The sequence below is a fragment of the Drosophila rhopaloa genome, unplaced genomic scaffold (assembly GCF_018152115.1).
Source record: "Drosophila rhopaloa isolate 14029-0021.01 unplaced genomic scaffold, ASM1815211v1 contig_164, whole genome shotgun sequence".
NCBI lineage: Eukaryota > Metazoa > Arthropoda > Insecta > Diptera > Drosophilidae > Drosophila > Drosophila rhopaloa.
Window position 1 is genome coordinate 1,163,769 of NW_025335044.1, and position 20,797 is coordinate 1,184,565.

Below are 20,797 nucleotides of genomic sequence, written 5' to 3' on the forward strand. Positions count from 1 at the left end.
CCGACGTCGTTAAATTCGGACGACTGGCGTAGATAATCTGGCGCTGCTTTGCTTCGAATAGTGCGATTAGTGCTGCTTAAATCAAAGTAGTAAATACCTAAAATTTATATTAAGAAGTGCCTTGGGAAACTGAAACCAGAAATTATGTCCAAACGATTATTGGGTGAGTTTACTGAGGGATACCAGAGGAATCGAATTCCGCATCCCTGACGTCAAAGCTCCTTTTGTTGCCTTCATTATTCACCTAATGCAATAATTGATGTCCCTGTATGGCATTCTAATTTGGGTGTATGCTAGAGCATTTCCTTTTTATACCCTTGCAGAGGGTATTATAATTTTGGTCAAAAGTGTGCAACGCAGTGAAGGAGACGTCTCCGACCCTATAAAGTATATATATTCTTGATCAGGATCACCTCCTGAGTTGATATAGCCATGTCCGTCTGTCCGTCTGTCCGTCTGTCTGTCCGTCTGTCTGTTTCTACGCAAACTAGTCTCTCAGTTTTAAAGCTATCGAATTGAAACTTTGCACACACCTTTCTTTCCTTTGCACGCAGTATATAAGTCGGAACGGCCGGGATCGGCCGACTATATCCTATAGCTGCCATATAACTGATTGATCGGAAATGCCATAACTTTCGTGTTTGTAAAGTTAGAAGTTGAGATTTTCTATGGGTTTTATATTTGGCCAATCAATCCGACTCACCAAATTTCATAAGGATCGGCCGACTATATCCTATAGCTGCCATATAACTGATTGATCGGAAATGCCATAACTTTCGTGTTTGTAAAGTTAGGAAGTTGAGATTTTCTATGGGTTTTATATTTGGCCAATCAATCCGACTCACTAAATTTCATAAGGATCGGCCGACTATATCCTATAGCTGCCATATAACTGATTGATCGGAAATGCCATAACTTTCGTGTTTGTAAAGTTAGGAAGTTGAGATTTTCTGTGGGTTTTATATTTGGCCAATCAATCCGACCTACCAAATTTCATAAGGATCGGCCGACTATATCCTATAGCTGCCATATAACTGATTGATCGGAAATGCCATAACTTTCGTGTTTGTATAGTTAGGAAGTTGGGATTTTTTATGAGTATTAAGAATGCATTATATGAATAATTTTGGAGAATATAATTTACAGAGTATTCTGCAAGGGTATATCAACTTCGGCTCCGCCCGAAGTTAGCTTTCCTTTCTTGTTTTTTTACAGTCTGAATATTTATAAGTAATATCGGCTGAATACATTGTAAAATTTATTACGGAGAGATTACACCGTTTAGAGATAATAGAGATAATGTTATCACAACAGTAAGTGTAAAAAAAGGTTAAAACTGCTTTTTAATTTGGTATTAGTGTGTTCTCAAATCATAGGAATCAGTTGATTTTTAAAATCACATTCGCAACTTTCTGAGATTTTAGTTTAAAATCAGGAATCTTATACAAAATTCAAAAAATACTAGTTAAATTAAAAAAATATTTCATAGTTTTTTTTATTTATAAGAATTATGTTAATCCCCTTTTTCTGAGTGGACCGGCCTATTAGGTATACGCTAATCACGTATGGCCCGTGTTGGGTCGAATCGGGTGGACGCGCAGATAAGGGAGATAAGAGCTTAGTTGAAATTTTAACAGGTGGTGGGAGTCTGATAATTCGGAACTGCTCCCCAGCGCACCAAGAAGTCGAGTGGCCTAGGCTGTCGGCGGGGGGCCAGTTCTTATCAGCTTAAATGGGTACAACTGCTCAGTAGAAGACCAATTATGGTTTATATTGCGCATTTGAAGCTGGACAGGGAAAAATGGAGAGCATTCATATTCATATAACGGCCAATGACCCATCTACAATTTGTTTACAATTCAGGAGTAGTTTCTGTTTGAAATTGATTATCGAGTAATCACATTTTGTCTAGAAATTGCGATTTACTTAAATAAACAATATCAGGAGTACTACCTTGCATGCTTTAAATAAATATTTTTTTTCAGAGAAATGTAAATGCTACTCTTTGGCAACAATAAAAACAAGAGAGAACGCTGTAGTCGAGTGCCTCGACTATTAGATACCCGTTACTCAGCTAAACAACTTAATATAAATATGACTTCTTGTAATAAATTGACTAGAAATATTAAACATACATACTTATATTGGCTAAACACATTCTTAAATAGTATTATGTATATTAAAGTCTAAATGTTTGCACAACACGAGTAACGGGTATGGCGAATAGCTTTTTTGAAAGGAGTTATCTTTGCCGGGCAATTGCAACTGAGTACAATGTAAATACATACATACAGCTGTGAAAAAAATAATAGCACCACCTACTCAAGCTATGTTTAAACGGTCACTATACCTATACTTTTTACACTATGAAAACGTTGAATACCATTTTGAAATCGAAAGACAATAAACCAACTGAAAAATGAAAAATTACCAAATTTGTTTAATTTCCTAAGATATGTTAGATATTTTATTGAAACTAAAGAAATTTGACGAAAAAAATAATAGCACCACTTTAAAAAAATTGAATTAAAACTATAACAACGACTAATTAGTAAAAAATTATTGAGTTTTCTATATTTATACATCCAAATGAAGTGTAGATTCTTCATTTAATATTTGGTTGTGCATCCATTATTGGCAATAACAGCCTCACAACGTCTCGGAATGGATTCAACCAAGTCCTGGCACCGTTTAGTGGGAATATGGGTCCAAGACACCTCCACTCCTTTCCAAAGTGATCTTACGGTGGTTGGCTTGAATGCAGCAACTGCCTTCTTCACATCGGACCACAGATTCTATATTGGATTAAGGTCAGGCGACTGCGCAGGCCACTCCAACACATTGACAGAGTTTCTTCCGAACCAATCCTTTGCCTTTCTGCTGGTATGTTTTGGATCATTATCTTGTTGGAAGACCCTTACGAGTGGCATTTCGTACTCTGCAAAGGGTAGCATAATCGTATCCAAAATATTTTCTTACACGTCCTGATCCAGTATGGTTTTAATCCAATGTATTGGACGTACTCCATAATAGGACAAACAGGCCCATACTGTCAGACTACTCCCTCCATGTTTTATGGTCTTTGTGGTGGACTGCGGCATAAAATCAGAGTTTTTAGGACGCCTGACGTACGATCGAGTCCTTTTCCACCATCAGAACGACCTTACTCTCATCTGACCATAAGATATTCCTCCATTTTTGAAGTGGCCAATTAACATGTTCTTTGCAAACTTCATGCGCTTAGCAATATGCCTGGCATTTAAAAGTGGTAACCTTTCTGGGACTGCAGGCTTTTAAGTTATCTTGTCTGAGACACTTGCGAACTGTTTCATCTGTCGCATTAATTTTAGGCTCCATTTTAAGCTCAGTAGCAGATTTGAAAAGATCCTTCTTACTCTCATGAATCAACCTTTTGGCATGTCAAAGTGTTACAGATCGTTTTCTTCCACGTGTTTTGGATTTTTTTTATGATTTATGGCGTTCCTAATCATTTTATTGGAACATCCAACCAATCGACCAACTTTTATGTAAAAATTTCTTTCCAAAATCAATTTTTTAAGAAGTTTACGCATTTCCGCAGTGCAGGGTTTTCCACGTCCCATTTTAATGTTGTTTTTAATTTTTTTTTTAACAAAATAGTTAAAAAATAGTTCAATCTTATCAGCAGGTACTTTCTATTAAGGCTGTTGGACGAAATATAAGATATTCTCTAAGTAACTTGTAAGTGGTGCTATTTTTTTTTTCGCTGTTTTTCTGACCTTTTTAGTAAAAAACTAAAATTAAAATATGTGGGCGGGATTAATAAAAACGGAAACTTTGTTTTAGACAAGAGCAATACTAAACCTTAAAAAAAAAAATTATTTTGAAAAAAAACAACAACAGCAAACTACCTTTTTTTTACAATGAAAGCAGCGCGATGTAGTGGTGCTATTATTATTTTCGCAACTGTAAATACACACATACGCCATTGTTTGACTCAGACCTCCAATTTGGCTAACTTGATTTAATGTGCATAGTTCTTGGGATATAGTTCGGTATTGACAAATGAAAACAAATGAAATTAGCGTTGACTCTGTTGAGCACCTTGGTCAGCTGTTCCAAAGTCACCCATAAAAGGCGGAAATGTAGGCGCTAGCCAGGCTAAAGCGTTGTTTGGGCGTTAGAGTGGGCGTGGCAAACTTTTATTAGGCCAATCGATATTTACTGACGAAACAAATACATATCAATTCAGACGGACATACAGACGGACACACAGACGGACAGACGGACATGGCTAGTTCGACTCGGCTAGTGATCCTGAACAAGAATATATATACTTTATAGGGTCGGAAACGCTTCCTTCTACCTGTTACATACTTTTGCACGAATACAATATACCCTTTTACTCTACGAGTAACGGGTATAAACATTCATGCGATCCGCGAGATTTTCAGGAAGTGTTGGTTGAGGCTTTGAAATGAATGTTTGTATTGATACCTGTTTCAAAATATATTGTAATCAAACGGTATCACCGAGTAAAAAAAAAACAACATGTTAGGCAAAAACAGAACGTTATAAAAAAAACTTGATCTGACGACGCATAAAATAAGACTTTTAAACTTGTCTTATGGACATGTTTTCACTTCATTTTCGAGAGCACCCCGTAACACATCTAATATGAAAAACATTTTTTAATATTCTCGGAGAACGCTTTTACTTGCTTGTTTTGGAACATATGCAGATAGATTTCTGGGGAAAGGATATAGAGCAGCCATCTAAAAGCGTTCTCCAAGAATATTATACACAAATACATTTCGTTCGTGTTTTTGAAAGTTGTACCCTTTCCTCTAATGTAATTCTGCAAGATATAAAGAATATAAAATAATATTAGATTTTAGCTCCCTTAAGCGCAACAAATTCAAATAAACTATGAATTGTTTATATTATACCCTTGCAGAGGGTATTATAATTTTGGTCAGAAGTTTGTAACGCAGTGAAGGAGACGTTTCCGACCCCATAAAGTATATATATTCTTGATCAGGATCAATAGGTCCGTCTGTCCGTCTGTTTCAATACCGTTTGCGAGCTCAGTTTAAAAGCTAGCGCCTGCCGATCGGACGTCTATATCATATAGCTCCCATAGAATCAATAGGGGGAAATCGCTTCCAAATTGTATTCTTTTCAGGATATTTCGCGCAGTATATAAGCTATTGACATGAATTTTTCCAAATCTTATTATACCCGTTACTTGTAGAGTCAAAGGGTATATTGTATTCGTGCAAAAGTATGTAACAGCTAGATGGAAGCGTTTCCGACCCTACAAAGTATATATATTCTTGTTCAGGATCACTAGCCGAGTCGATATAGCCATGTCCGTCTGTCCGTCTGTCTGTCCGTCCGTATGAACGCTGAGATCTCGGAAACTATAAAAGCTAGAAGATTGGCATTTTGCATGCAGATTCTAGGAGTTCCTACGCAGCGCAAGTTTGTTTCAAAAAGGTGCCACGCCCCCTTTAACGCCCACAATCGCTTATATACGATTTTAAAAATTTAAATATTTCGGAAAAGTAAAAATGCAGTTTTATCGTGTTTATCAATACCTATCGAAATGTTTTTCAAATCGGACCATTCGTTAAAAAGTTATGCGTGATCAAAGTTTCTATCTCCCTCGCACTCCCTTTACCTGAGTAACGGGTATCTGATAGTCGGGGCACCCGACTATAGCGTTCTCTTTGTTTTTTTATGCATGCCTTGATCAGGGTAAAAGGGCGTACCGATCCCATAGGAATAATAGGGTGAAATCGGTCAAAAGTCTTATTTATTTACACATATCTTGATTAGGGTAAAAGCGCTTGCCAATGGGACAACTATTTCTTATAGCTTCCATAAGAATAATTGTTAAAATCTGTGAAAATATCCCTTTTTTTCTTTTTTTATATTACATTTTTGCAGTTGACATGAAACTATGCAAATCTAAGTTAGTAATGTATACCTATGTAGCTATAGGTAATATTTTTTTTGTATATAAAGTTATAGCGACTTTCAAGGACCGACGATTTTACGTCGTTATACCCGGAAGACGCACTAACCATATAAGTTTGTATGGGGACCAACCAAGCCATCGAGTTTTCGTCGCAATAAACGGGCGGACACTATAAGCGGAGTCGTTATAACCGGATTCTACTGTAATTACATAAAATTTAAATTTCGCTCAGTGTATAAGCTATTTACATCAATTTTTCAAAGTCTGCAAGGGTGTTAAAGCTTCGGCTTGCCGAAGTTAGCTTTCGTCCTCGTTTTAGTATACATTTTGAAAAGTCTTAGTTTTAAAATCGGAAATAGTTGTTCTTAAATTTATTTTAGTTTTATTTTTCTTTTTACGAAAAAAATCATATACTGTAATTTTTGGTTAGTTAAGCTTTAGCTTATTAAGCAACGTTTTAGCTTTTACATTCCAAAATTGTTCGTCCAAAATGGACGTAATACGTCTGTATACAGACGGAACTGGCTATATCGACTTTCCTGGTGATGCTGAAGAAGAATAAAACGTTAAAAAAAACGAAATAATACACTTACATATGTTTCAGTAAAAATTTGAATTTTGCAGGGACATGCGAATGAGCCTGCGAATTTGCTTTTCACGTTTGCCGATATATTCTATTTACAGGCCCCATGCTAATGAAGGGCGTTAGAGAATTTTCAGATTCAAGTGACCTATTTCCGTGGTAATGGGACTGGATTTTATATCATCCAAGCAAAACTTTCGCATTATGCATCCACATTTTCTTTCAAATCAAATATGAAGAATGCCCAAATTCGTAGTATATATATTACTATAGGCTGCAACTAACCTAAGTTTCACTTTCCAGTTCATAACAGTCGGGTTCTCTCCCGCACCTTGGGCCGCAGGAGCTCCAGCTCAACGCTGCACTCGAAAGCAGCGCCCGCCGTGATGAACCAGGGGCAGAGTGAAATGCCCGAGTGTGGTCATCGCCCGGCGGCCTACGAAGGATCCAGCTATGAGCAGATCCTCAAGACGCGGCGCGACCACCTGACACCCAACCTGCTGGCGCACTTTAAAAAGCCGCTGGTAATTCATACTGGCCACATGCAATGGCTGTACGATCACGAGGGACGGCGCTACCTGGATATGTTTGGCGGAATCGTCACTGTGTCCGTGGGACATTGTCACCCGTAAGCAACAGAAAGGGCAAAAAAGGTCAAAAGAACATCTACTTTAAGAGAATATTCAGTTTTAGTTACTATTATCTTCACACGTTGCTTAATTAGGATTTAAAGTTTATTAATCCAACGTTATTAAAAACAAGAATGAATTTTAACTTCTACAAATTGTAGGATATCAAACAAAACACCTTTTAACGATGTAAAAATGTCGTGCCCTTCAACATAAAAAAATGTATAATAACAAATTTTACGACGAGAAATAATTAAGAATTCGTCAAAATAAATACTTTTAAAGCTTTTTCTCATTCGACCCGCTTTAGAAAAATATTTAAGCTTCTTGACTGGTTTAGGCATTGCAGCACGCCATATAAGATAACCTTGTTTTTATTTATCTAAAAACTTAACGGTGCAATTTTCGTTTTAGAAAATAATATAATATACGCAAATAATAATAAAACAAGAGAGAACGCTATAGTCGAGTGCCTCGACTATTAGATACCCGTTACTCAGCTAAACAACTTAATATTAAAATTGCCGGGCAATTGCAACTGTGTACAATGTAAATACATACATATGTATAAGCTTACATACATACACACACACACCATTGTTTGACTCAGACCTATAATTTGGCTAACTTGATTGATTTGCATAGTTCTTGGGATATAGTTCGGTATTGACAAATGAAAACCATCGCAATTTCCTTTAATAGAAATCCTTATCGAGAATTAACGTTGACTCTGTTGAGCACCTTGGCCAGCTGTTCCAAAGTCATCCGTTAGATGGTGCTATTGTATTGCGCCATCTACCCCATGTAGAAATGTAGGCGCTAGCCAGGCTTAAGCGTTTAATGGGTTTTTGGGCGTTAGAGTGGGCGTGGCAAACTTTTATTAGGCTAATCGATAGGTATTGACGAAACAAATACATATCAATTAAAATTTTCATAATAGCATCAAAACTGTGGCCACAGCTTGTGGCTTGTGGGCGTCAGAGGGGGCGTGGCACAATTTTGAAACAAACTTGCGCTGCGTAGGAACTCCTAAAATCTACATGCAAAATGCCAATCTTCTAGCTTTTATAGTTTCCGAGATCTCAGCGTTCAAACGGACAGACAGACAGACGGACATGGCTAGATCCTGAACAAGAATATATATACTTTATAGGGTCGGAAAAGCTTCCTTCTACCTGTTACATACTTTTGCACGAATACAATATACCCTTTTAATCTACGAGTAACGGGTATAATAATAATAAAGATTGTATCGGATATTTTATCGATCACCAATTTTCATAAAACGTCTTTTAAAAGAGTCGTTTGGCGGTGTTCACTGAATCTTAAACAAAAACAAGAAAGGAAAGCTAACTTCGGGCGGAGCCGAAGTTGATATACCCTTGCAGAATACTCTGTAAATTATATTCTCCAAAATTATTCATATAAATTAGAATATTCTGTAAATTATATTCTCCAAAATTATTCATATGATGCATTCTTAATACTCATAAAAAATCCCAACTTCCTAACTTTAAAAACACCAAAGTTATGGCATTTCCAATCGTTCAGTTATATGGCAGCTATAGGATATAGTCGGCCGATCCTTATGAAGTTTAGAAGGTCGGATTGATTGGCCAAAAATAAAACCCATAGAAAATCCCAACTTCCTAACTTAACAAACACCATAGTTATGGCATTTCCAATCGTTCAGTTATATGGCAGCTATAGGATATAGTCGACCGATCCTTATAAAATTTGATAGGTCGGACTGATTGGCTAAAAATAAAACCCATAGAAAATCCCAACTTCCTAACTTTACAAACACCAAAGTTATAGCATTTCCGATCAATCAGTTATATGGCAGCTATAGGATATAGTCGGCCGATCCTTATGAAATTTGGTACGTCGGATTGATTGGCCAAAAATAAAACCCATAGAAAATTCCAACTTCCTAACTTTACAAACACCAAAGTTATGGCATTTCCGATCAATCAGTTATATGGCAGCTATAGGATATAGTCGGCCGATCCCGGCCGTTCCGACATATATACTGCGTGCAAAGGAAAGAAGGGTGTGTGCAAAGTTTGAACTCGATAGCTTTAAAACTGAGAGACTAGTTTGCGTAGAAACAGACAGACGGACAGACGGACAGACGGACATGGCTATATCAACTCAGGAGGTGATCCTGATCAAGAATATATATACTTTATAGGGTCGGAGATGTCTCCTTCACTGCGTTGCACACTTTTGACCAAAATTATAATACCATAGAAAATTCCAACTTCCTAACTTTACAAACATCAAAGTTATGGCATTTCCGATCAATCAGTTATATGGCAGCTATAGGATATAGTCCTCCGATCCTTATGAAATTTGGTAGGTCGGATTGATTAGCCAAAAATAAAACCCATAGAAAATCCCAACTTCCTAACTTTAAAAACACCAAAGTTATGGCTTTTCCGATCGTTCAGTTATATGGCAGCTATATGATATAGTGGCCCGATCCGGCTCGTTCCGACTTATATACTACCTGCAATAGAAAGACAACTTTTGGGAAAGTTTCAAGCAGATAGCTTTAAAACTGAGGGACTAGTTTGCGTAGAAACGGACGGACGGACAGACGGACATGGCTAGATCGACTCTCCTGGTGATGCTGATCAAGAATATATATACTTTATAGGGTCGGAAATGTCTCCTCACTGCGTTGCAAACTTTTGACTGAAATTATAATACCCTCTGCAAGGGTATAAAAATAAGACTTGTATTTAGTATTGTATTTTTATACCCTTGCAGAGGGTATTATATGAACGCAGTGAAGGAGACATTCCGACCCTATAAAGTATATATATTCTTGATCAGGATCACCTCCTATATAGCCATGTCCGTCTGTCCGTCTGTCCGTCTGTCCGTCTGTCTGTCCGTCTGTCTGTCCGTCTGTCTGTCCGTCTGTCTGTTTCTACGCAAACTAGTCTCTCAGTTTTAAAGTTATCGAGTTCAAACTTTGCACACTCCTTTTGCACATATATCAGAACGGCCGGATCGGCCGATATATCCTATAGCTGCCATATAACTGATTGATCGGAAATGGCATAACTTTGGTGTTTGTAAAGAATGGGATTTTCTATGTTTTATTTTTGACCAATAATCATACTAAATTTCATAAGGATCGGCCGATTATCTATAGCTGATAAATTATAATTTTTTAATAGAAGGATTTGCTATGGGTTTTTAGCCAATCAATCCGACCTACCAAACTTATAAGGATCGGCCGACTATATCCTATATATAACTGATTGATCGGAAATGCTATAACTTTGGTGTTTGTAAAGTTAGGATGTTGGATTTTTATGGGTTTTTTTGACCTATTAAATTTATATGGATCGGCCGACTATATCCTATAGCTGCCATATAACTGAACGATTGAAATGCCATAACTTTGGTGTTTTTAAAGTTAGAAGTTGGGATTTTTATGAGGATCATCATATATAATTTTTGAGTTTTTTAATTTAATCATATTTTATTTTTTTCTTGTTTTTTTTCTGCTTAAAATCTTAAAGATAAAATTATTCGGTTCAGTAGTTTCAAATTGCCAGTAAACACGGAATAAAATTCCGCTTAGGGGAATGCAATAATTACGATAAATTCAAAACACAAACTTTGGATTTACTAAGTCAAAATGGTATAGGAAATATAAATATTATGATATTATTGTTTTATATTTTCGACCTTCAAAAAGTTTTTAATATATCACAAACTTAGGCAAAATTAAATGTTTTTTAGTTCTATGCTTAAAAACAATGAGCCTAGGTCAATTTTCCGATAAATTTTTCACAATTCAGCTATATGGTATAGTCGTCCGATTTTTATAAAAGTAAAACCGTAATTCTGAAATTACCATAATTTGTAAAGTATGGGTATAAGTTAGGAAACAACAAAGTTATTATATAAATTTCCCTTTTCCCAATTGTTCCTTTAGCAGCTATATTATACTTTCTTTCGATTTCTTTAAAACTAAAACCGTATTTCTGAAATGGCTCAAAAAACTATGTCTCGGAGTATATGGATAAATGTTAAGAAAGATCGAAGTTATAATTTTATTTACCTTTTTTACCTGCCCTTTAAAGATCTTACGACACTTTCACAAATTTCATTTATTGTACATTAATGGTTATGGTTTGACCAACATTGTGTAAAAATTTGAACCAAAAATTTTTAAAATTGAGCCGTTGAGGCAGTCTTGAACTTGACCTCATAAAAAATTGTGTCCTTGCGGTAGGCAAAATATCTCCGCCAATTTATTCTGATAGTGTATGTGTCTCGCTTGTCCTCTACGAGCCATTTTTTTTAAAAATTAAAAATTGAATTTTTTGTAGCGCTTTTCATAAAAAGTGTCATTTTTTTATTAAAAAAATCCCTCCGTTAAGGACAAGAGAATTATGTCTAAAAGAAGTGTGCAAAACCAGAAGTTGATCGGTGCAATAGTTTTTGAGAAATCGTGACTACCGACTTCAAAAAAGTGGTTTTGAGAAAAACGCGTTTAAAGTGCCGCATCTGCCCGACGCCAGAGCCCGAATGGCCCGTTGTGACGTTCGACGAGCTGGGCCTTAAATTTCTCCCATTCCTACAGTTTTGCTTCGATCGACTTGAAATTTTCAGACAACATTCCTGAAACTTTGTACTATTATATAAAAAAGTTTGAAAAAAATGAATTTTTTGAAGTGTCAAGACCCGGATAACCCCTTAATAGTTGTAAAACTGAGCGACTTATTTGCGTAGAAACGGATAGACGGTCAGAGGGATATCGATAGCTTCTGGAAGTGTATAAAAAAACAACCAAAACTTAATTTTGAGGGGGGGAGAGTAAATTAAAATGTTTTTTTCTTGTATGTGGGGCGATTTAAGTTTATGGCAATAATGTTATATATAAATTTTCTAAATTCACAAATTATTTCTCTCTTTTTAGAAAAAAAAATTCTTGAAATTAGACTTTTTTTTTAAAAAAAGTGTATATTTTATGAAACAGAATGAAAGAAAGCTAACTTCGGGCGGAGCCGAAGTTGAAATACCCTTGCAGAATATTCTGCAAATTATATTCTCCAAAATTATTCATATGATGCATTCTTAATACTCATAAAAAATCCCAACTTCCTAACTTTAAAAACACCAAAGTTATGGCATTTCCAATCGTTCAGTTATGTATATGGCAGCTATAGAATATAGTCGGCCGATCCTTATGAAATTTGATATTTCGGATTGATTGGGCAAAAATAAAACCCAAAGAAAATCCCAACTTCCTAACTTAACAAACACTAAAGTTATGGCATTTCCGATCAATCAGTTATATTTGGTAGGTCGGATTAATTGGGCAAATATAAAACCCATAGAAAATCCCAACTTCCTAACTTTACAAACACCAAAGTTATAGCATTTCCGATCAATCAGTTATATAGCAGCTATAGGATATAGTCGGCCGATCCTTATGAAATTCGGTACGTCGGATTGATTGGCCAAATATAATACCCATAGAGAGTCCCAACTTAACAAACAGCAGAGTTATGGCATTTCCGATCAATCAGTTATATGGCAGCTATAGGATATAGTCGGCCGATCCCGGCCGTTCCGACTTATATACTGCGTGCAAAGGAAAGAAGGGTGTGTGCAAAGTTTCAATTCGATATCTTTAAAACTGAGAGACTAGTTCGCGTAGAAACAGACAGACGGACAGACAGACGGACAGACAGACGGACAGACGGACATGGCTATATCAACTCAGGAGGTGATCCTGATCAAGAATATATATACTTTATAGGGTCGGAGATGTCTCCTTCACTGTCCTAACTTGTTTGTTGCACACACTTTTGACCAAAATTATAATACTTTCTGTTTTAAAGCTATCTGTTGAAACTTTCCCAAAAGTTGTCTTTCTATTGCAGGTAGTATATAAGTCGGAAGAGCCGGATCGGGCGACTATATCATATAGCTGCATATAACTGAACGATCGGAAAAGCCATAACTTTGGTGTTTTTAAAGTTAGTTATAATTTTTTAGGGTATAAAAATACAATACTAAATACAAGTTTATTTTTTGTTCTAAATTGTGCGACGAAGATAAATACTAATTTTTTCAACAGCTCCAATTTTTCCTTTCACGTTTACCGCAATTTCGACCAAACCATTTGAAAGAGGGACGATAAATGATAGTAGTTTAAAGATTCCTTCTCATAAAACCAATTACATTCACCCCCAGGAAAGTGAATCAGGCGTTAAGCGAGCAGACCGCCAAGCTGTGGCACACGACCAACATCTATATGCACCCCAAGATTCACGAGTACGCCGAGCGGCTGGTGGCCAAGTTCCCTGGAAAGTTGAAGAGCGTTTGCTTCGTGAATTCCGGCTCGGAGGCCAACGACCTGGCCATGCTGATGGCGCGCCTGCACACAGGAAACCAGGATATCCTCTCCTTCCGCAACGCCTACCACGGCATGTCGCCGTACACCATGGGCTTGACGGCGCACTCCACCTGGCGCTTCCCGTTGCCGGGCGTCAACAACGGGCTGGTGCACGTGATGAACCCCGACCCCTACCAGGGCATTTGGGGCGGCTCCGCCTGCCGGGACTCGCCAGTGCAGACGACGCGCGACTGCCAGTGCCGGGAGGGCTGCCAGGCGGGCGACGCCTACTACAACGAGCTGGAGGAAACCTTCAAGTACTCCTTGCCGCGCGGCAAGGTGGCGGCCATGTTCGCCGAGTCCATCCAGGGGGTCGGCGGCACGGTGCAGTTCCCCAAGGGTTATCTGAAGCGGGCGGCCGCGCTGGTCAGGGCTAACGGAGGAATCTTTGTGGCCGACGAGGTGCAGACGGGCTTTGGGCGCACCGGCGATCACTTCTGGGGCTTCGAGGGCCACGACTACGTGCCCGACATAGTCACCATGGCCAAAGGCATTGGCAACGGCTTTCCACTGGCCGCCGTGGTCACCACCCCGGAAATCGCTGCCTCACTGGGGCAGGCGCTGCACTTCAACACCTACGGCGGAAACCCTATGGCCAGTGCCGTGGGCATCGCTGTGCTGGACGTAATAGAGGAGGAGCAGCTGCAGCGCAACTCGCTGGAGGTGGGCACCTACTTTTTGAAGGGTCTGGCCGAGCTGCAGCAGCGCTTCGAGATCGTTGGAGATGTGCGAGGCAAGGGCCTGATGATCGGGGTGGAGCTGGTGGGCAATCGCGAGAAACGTACCCCGCTGGCCACGCCCCACGTTCTGGAGATCTGGGAGAAGTGCAAGGACCTCGGCGTGCTCTTCGGACGCGGAGGCCTTCATGGAAACGTAAGTGGAAACTTTTCATTGGGCTGAGTGCATCCTCATCTGGGTTCTACCGTCCTCATTCGGGCACATCTGACTAACGAAAACCGACCTCCGCTGAAGGGCCCCCAAGCGAGCAGGACTCCTTAGAGGCTCTTTTTCGGGCGCATCGTCACGTCCTCCTTTTCTATCTGTGCATCCTTTCGTGCATTTACACAGGTTCTGCGCATCAAGCCGCCCATGTGCATCAATCGGGCGGACGCGAAGTTCGCCGTGGATGTGCTGGCCCGGGCCATCACTGAGTCTCTGCCCAAAAATAGTTAACAAGGATCCGAATGAGGAAGAGGAGTGCATGGCGGAGAAAGCGTTTATAGGTCTCAGCTGCATTTATTAACCGATTTAATTCAACAACACCTCTTGGCATTGTGATCATAGAATATTTGAATCCCTTAAATTTCGGTAGTTAAATATTGAAAAGAATTGGTTGCTATATAACCTAAAATGTAAATTTTTTGCTCTACTGAAGTGTGCGGAGCATTTTGTTATATTTTAATCAATTTGTTTTATTATGGAAAACTTTTATTGCTAACCTCTAACAGCTCTTGCCGAGTTACTTCTATCTTCAATTTTTTAGCGTATAAATCGATAATATCGATCTCGAGTTATAATTGGTTAACATACATTGAAAAACAATGAAGTTCTACTTTTTTATACTAATTTTTAAATACTTTATTTTTGGCGCTATATGATATAATCGCTCGATCTGGCCCCTACCGACTAATGTACTACCTGGAAAGGACAATTTTAAAACAGTTTTCGGTTCGACTGTTCCTGCTGATCGATAATATATATAAATTATAGGGTCGGAAATGTCTCCTTCCATTCTCCTGATATTAATATATGTACGTTCTGCAAGGGTACATCAAAACAATAAGTTATTTTTGGTAAGCAAAATATTATAAAAAGCATATCAAAAGCTTATCGGCTTCTTGTATCTTTTGCAGATTAAACGACCTTTTAAACAACAATTTGGCATAAAAAGACAGTTAAATATAAAAGTTTTCAAAAGTTCTGTTTAGATTGTAGGTTATTTCAAGTATTTCAGGAAAACGATCATTAAACCGAAATCCCTTCTTAAACTGATTTCTTTTTTTTCAACTCTAGTATTTCGAAAACTATACGTTTTGGTTATCGCAAAAATTGGTAATTTTTTCTTTAAATGTCTGAACGTTGAGTTCTGGGAAAATCGGTATTGAACTTGCAGATTCTAGTGAAATCAAGTCGATTTTAAATAGTGTCCATTTAAAATGGTATTTTCAAAAATGGTTAAGAATTGTAGAGTAAAAGGGTAAATGGTATTATTGGTCTGAGTGAATAGCTATATCGGTCTGTCTGTCCGTCAGTATAAGCGTGGATATGTCCGGAACTATAAGAAACTAGCGCCAGGAGGAGTAGAGAGGAGTAACAGGTATTTGGTAGACGTGACACTTCACTTTAATGTCTCTTCAAGGCAAGCTCAGGTTAGGCCCCTCGGTCTAGACCGAGAACTGCAGCTCGAGTCCAAATCAGACATGTCCAAGAACCCTGCTGATATCAAAGAGCCATTCAGGGCTAATGGAGGGTAGCGAATATCCCTCATGGGGGTCGAGAGAGGTAGGATCCTGATCGGACTCCTCGGCAGAGGTATTACAGATGGCTTTATTCCCAAGGATAGGGAGGGGATTGTGGATTTTAAGCTAAAAGACAGTTGCCATTGCTAGTGGAGATGGAAAATGGACCAACTCTCCGCTGAGGATTCCATGTAAAGGCATGTGTTAAGGAAAAGGATGTTACGCGTGGTAAGTGTCAAGGATGAGAAGTTGCGTTTGAGCAACTAAGGCATGAGCCTAAAGCTGCTCCAAATAAACCTGTACCACCGTTAAGCAATATTGGCTTTCTAACGGCTCAACCTCGGATCAAGCGGAGCTTACTTGGTCTTTGCCCAGGAGCCCAGGTTACACAGAGGTAAGGCCTCTGAGCAGGAATCTTTAGGATATAAGCCTTTTGTAGGCTTCACAAAAAGTAGAATTCCTACATGCACTCTTGCGAAGGTAGGTCTTCTTAACTCTATGGTTTTTCTTTTTCTAATGAAAAGAACTAGATTCTTCCCACGATCTGATTCTGTTCCCCAAAAATACAAAGTCCCCTCTTTCGAATATGGGTCCGATTTAAAAAAAAACAATGACGTCTTCTCCAAGAGAAAATTTCTTTAAAAAATACATTCTAAATTTTATAAAAATTAAAGGACGGTATCGTCCTGCTGCCGTAAGAAAGTTCGAGTGTATTGATCGGCTTGTTAAAGTCTTCTTCCTATATTAACTTAAATTAGTTCTTGTGTACAAGGCAGTTTTCATAGTATAAGAAAAAAACCTTTAGTTGAAGAAATAAATTTTATTCAAACAAGAAATACTAACCTTTGCCAAAAAAATTACAAGTAATTTCTTTTATTTATATCCGAATTTTTTTAGGACTAAAGCTAAGTTAAAGTTAAGAAATATGAACTGGTTTTGAACAACCCATTTTCTTTTTTAAAACCCGTTCCTAATACCTGCAATAGAAAATAACCATTGGGAATGTTTTTAATAAATGTTTTCGCTTTCATCAATTAATCAGTTTTTAAATATCCCCATCAAGAACCAAGAAGTGATTTTTCCACGCTCAAATGGTTTTACCTTCTTAATTTTATTAAACTGTTCTTTTTGAATTCTTCAAGTACGTGGCCGTAGACTGGTTGCTCACCAGAAATAAATTTCAAGTTTTTTGTAGCTCTAAAATGTCAGTAAGTTGTGCCCCATCTCACAATGAATCTTGCATGGCGCACAAATCGCTTTGAAAGAAAATTATACATTTTGTATCAAAATAAAAATTGTTGATCAGCAGAACCCCTATATTTTCTTTTTTCAAGGTTTTGGCATTTTTTACATTTAATTTGGTTAATTAAATTTATAAGAGCACAGCAAAATAATAAATTTTCATAGGCCGAAGGACTTCAGTTTCCAGTGTCATTTTCTTTTCCATTAATTTCAGTATTGTATACCAGTTTTAACTTGACAAAATAAAAAAAAATAAAAAACAAATAAGACATTGCAGATTTTGAACAAAATCCAAATTGTGTGCCTTTATAATTTTTTTTTATTTAAAAGAATTGTAGCCTATTTTTTTTTAATTCATAGAGCTTCTTAAAAATATTCGATTTTTTAAAATGGTTTTATACGTTTTCTCCAATGACGATTAGTAAAAGTCATTTTATCACAGCACCTTTTGGTTGTCCTAATATGTTACTATTCATTTTTAAATTTTTGTGTTTACGGCTAAAAAAGCTACCATTAATGTCTATCCCACCGATTATTGAAATTTAGTTAAAAGTCCAAAAAAGCAAATCCGTTTTTCGGCTTGTTTTACAAAGATAAGATATAATTGGCTTTAAATGATCGAAGGTTGATGAAGTTGTACAATTGGTCTCAGACACATTCGCGAAATCTTGACAACTTAATGGTTATTGACGAAATGGTAATAAAGTTACAACTAGGTTAATATGGTCATAATAATCCGCAATACACCATAAAATGAAAAATTTGTAAAGATTTATTTTATAGTCACGGCTTTTTAATTTCCAAAAAACCGAAATTTTTTTTTTTGCTTTATCTTAAGAACAATTCATGAGAACATTTCCCCAAGTTTTCATAGAGATTTGAGCAGTAGAAAGAAAGTGACAGCGCTCCTAGCCGCGGGCCTCGTCCCCGCCCAAACCCAAACTTGAAACTTTTAAATGCGAATATCTCGAAATGGTGTTTTTTGAAAAATGACTTTGCGGTGATATGGATTGGCGAAAAACGACTGAACCGATTTTCTTCTTTTTTAAATGTTCGTTATGAATTTTATGAGTACTTGAACGATCGATTTTTCATGTAAACTTCCAAAAACTTCATTCAAAAAAACTTAAAAAAAAAATTTTAAAACGTTCTTTCAAGTACAGGATATTACTTTAATAATGAAATATTTTTATTTTTACGGTTTTAGTTGACCCGTTCGTCCTGGGGAATTATCACCGCAAGGCTCTTCCAAAAAAAGGCGTTTAAGGGAAACAGACACCCATCAAAAACTATTAAATATTTTTTGTCACACATTTTTGCATAAAAATTGTTACACACATAAAAAAAATACAAACTTAATTATTTTTTTCGACAAAAAAAGGTATATACCCCCTTAAGATAGCAATGTAGTTACCAAATTTCGTATATTTTCAAAAACTAAAATTTTGTAATTCTTTAATATTATTTACCGATTCCGAAAAATTATAAATTTTTTTGTTGATTTGTTTTTAAAATATAAGCGATTCTGTTTTTAATAGCCTCCGTTTTATATACGTTTTTACTCCTACTAATTTGCATGTAATAAACAATCTAAATTCAGTTTGCTGACAAATTAGATTAATATAAAATTTTAATGTTAAATGTCTAATATTCTGATTTGGTGTTTCACTAAACAGGCCAATATTAACAGAGAACTAATTCGCCCATTTGTCCCCTGTTCTTTCCTTCATTAGGTGCTGAGCTTGAGACCTCCTCTGTGCCTAAGCATCGGAGATGTGGAATTCGCCCTCGAGACATTGGAGGCAGCCTTTAAGTTTCACATGAGCAAAGGCCCTCGCAGCTGGAGAAACAGCCATATGATGAGATAGTCTTATTAGCCTGACAATTGTACTTCAGAGCTCATTTATTCGATTTGCTTACAATCTAGTAATTGAACAACGTTATAGAGCAGCATTATGACCGATAATCTTTTCCTAAAGTAAGCGATTTTTGACCAAGGCTTTTACTTAGTAATAAATATACTTAATTTTAAAAATTAAATTGTGATGTGGAGCGTGGTGGCTTCCTTTGGGCGCGGTTTCAAAGAAAACGTGTAACTGCTTAGAATAGCGTAATGTTTGGTATCGATGGCATTGCTTTGAGCATAGAATAAAATACAAAAAACTTTGAAAATCACCTTTGCTTAAAATAGTTAATGCAAAAATGCAGTCTTGACCTGCAGTCCAGGAGATATACTTGGGCTGAAAAAGCTCTCATGTTTTTTGTGGGGGCTCTCCTTTCCACGTTGGCTCCTCCTAAACTTGTATGTCATGGTGTTTGTCCTCATTATTAAAATCAGCAGCTAACAGCGTCTCTGATAATTCCTTCCTCGCCTTTTGGACAACCCAGAACATCAGAACAACGCCACAAATGACCTTCAAAGAGACAACATAGATTAGAAATAGTTTTGTTTTCTCCAACTATTTGCTATTGCTAGTACAGTTTATAACAAGAAAGGAAAGCAAACTTCGGGCGGAGCCGAAGTTGATATACCCTTGCAGAATATTCTGTAAGTTATATTCTCCAAAATTATTTATATGATGCATTCTTAATACTGATAAAAAATCCCAACTCCCTAACTTTAAAAACACCAAAGTTATGGCATTTCCAATCGTTCAGTTATATGGCAGCTATAAGATATAGTCGGCCGATCCTTATGAAATTTGGTAGGTCGGATTGATAGGCCAAAAATTAAACCCATAGAAAATCCCAACTTCCTAATTTTAAAAACACCAAAGTTATGGCATTTCCGATCGTTCTGTTATATGGCAGTTAAATGATATAGTGGCCCGATCCTTATGAAATTTGGTAGGTCAGACTGATTGGCGAAAAATAAAACCCTTAGAAAATCCCAACTTCCTAACTTTAAAAACACCAAAGTTATGGCATTTCCGATCGTTCAGTTATATGGCAGCTATATGATATAGTGGCCCGATCCGGCTCGTTCCGACTTATATACTACCTGCAATAGAAAGACAACTTTTGGGAAAGTTTCAAGCAGATAGCTTTAAAACTGAGGGACTAGTTTGCGTAGAAACGGACGGACGGACAGACGGACATGGCTAGATCGACTCTCCTGGTGATGCTGATCAAGAATATATATACTTTATAGAGTCGGAAATGTCTCCCTCACTGCGTTGCAAACTTTTGACTGAAATTATAATACCCTCTGCAAGGGTATAAAAAGAAAAACATTCAAAGTGAACAACATTGTTTAAGTTAAGTTGGTATTATTTGAAGTGTAAAATTGAAAACAAAACTATTGATCGTTGCTTTGATTAATATTGTAACTAATATATTTAATCAATTACTGTGCGACTGCTAATTACACTACTGGTTGGCTTGTGTAAGCTTGTGTTATTATTAAAACTTTAAAACTTTTGTCGTTTTCCATCTATTTCAATCAAGTTGATCAAGGTCGAGTACCGATCAAAGAAGACCGTACATTTATAA

The 20,797-nt window shown here is 37.2% G+C and overlaps 2 protein-coding genes across 4 annotated transcripts in view; one reads left to right on the plus strand and one right to left on the minus strand.

Moving 5' to 3' along the window:
• Positions 1–19,345, plus strand: LOC108052657 (alanine--glyoxylate aminotransferase 2, mitochondrial). Of its 3 annotated transcripts, XM_044458329.1 has the most exons (5): positions 1–163; positions 6,849–7,173; positions 13,403–14,477; positions 14,673–15,397; positions 15,458–15,592. In XM_044458329.1, the coding sequence occupies exons 1-4, from the start codon at positions 145–147 to the stop codon at positions 14,775–14,777; spliced, it is 1,524 nt and encodes a 507-aa protein (XP_044314264.1). In that variant the 5' UTR covers positions 1–144; the 3' UTR covers positions 14,778–15,397; positions 15,458–15,592. The 3 variants fall into 3 exon arrangements, with proteins under 3 accessions (XP_044314264.1, XP_044314263.1, XP_044314265.1); XM_044458328.1 differs by lacking the exons at positions 14,673–15,397; positions 15,458–15,592 and adding an exon at positions 19,039–19,345; XM_044458330.1 differs by lacking the exons at positions 6,849–7,173; positions 14,673–15,397; positions 15,458–15,592 and adding an exon at positions 19,039–19,345.
• The window catches only part of LOC108053863 (transmembrane protein 64), a 10,591-nt gene continuing 8,964 nt past the window's right edge, over positions 19,171–20,797 (minus strand). The window contains exon 4 of the mRNA XM_044458331.1: positions 19,171–19,719. Coding sequence (XP_044314266.1) covers positions 19,600–19,719 — 120 coding nt within the window. The 3' untranslated portion in view covers positions 19,171–19,599. The remainder of the gene's footprint in view (positions 19,720–20,797) is intronic.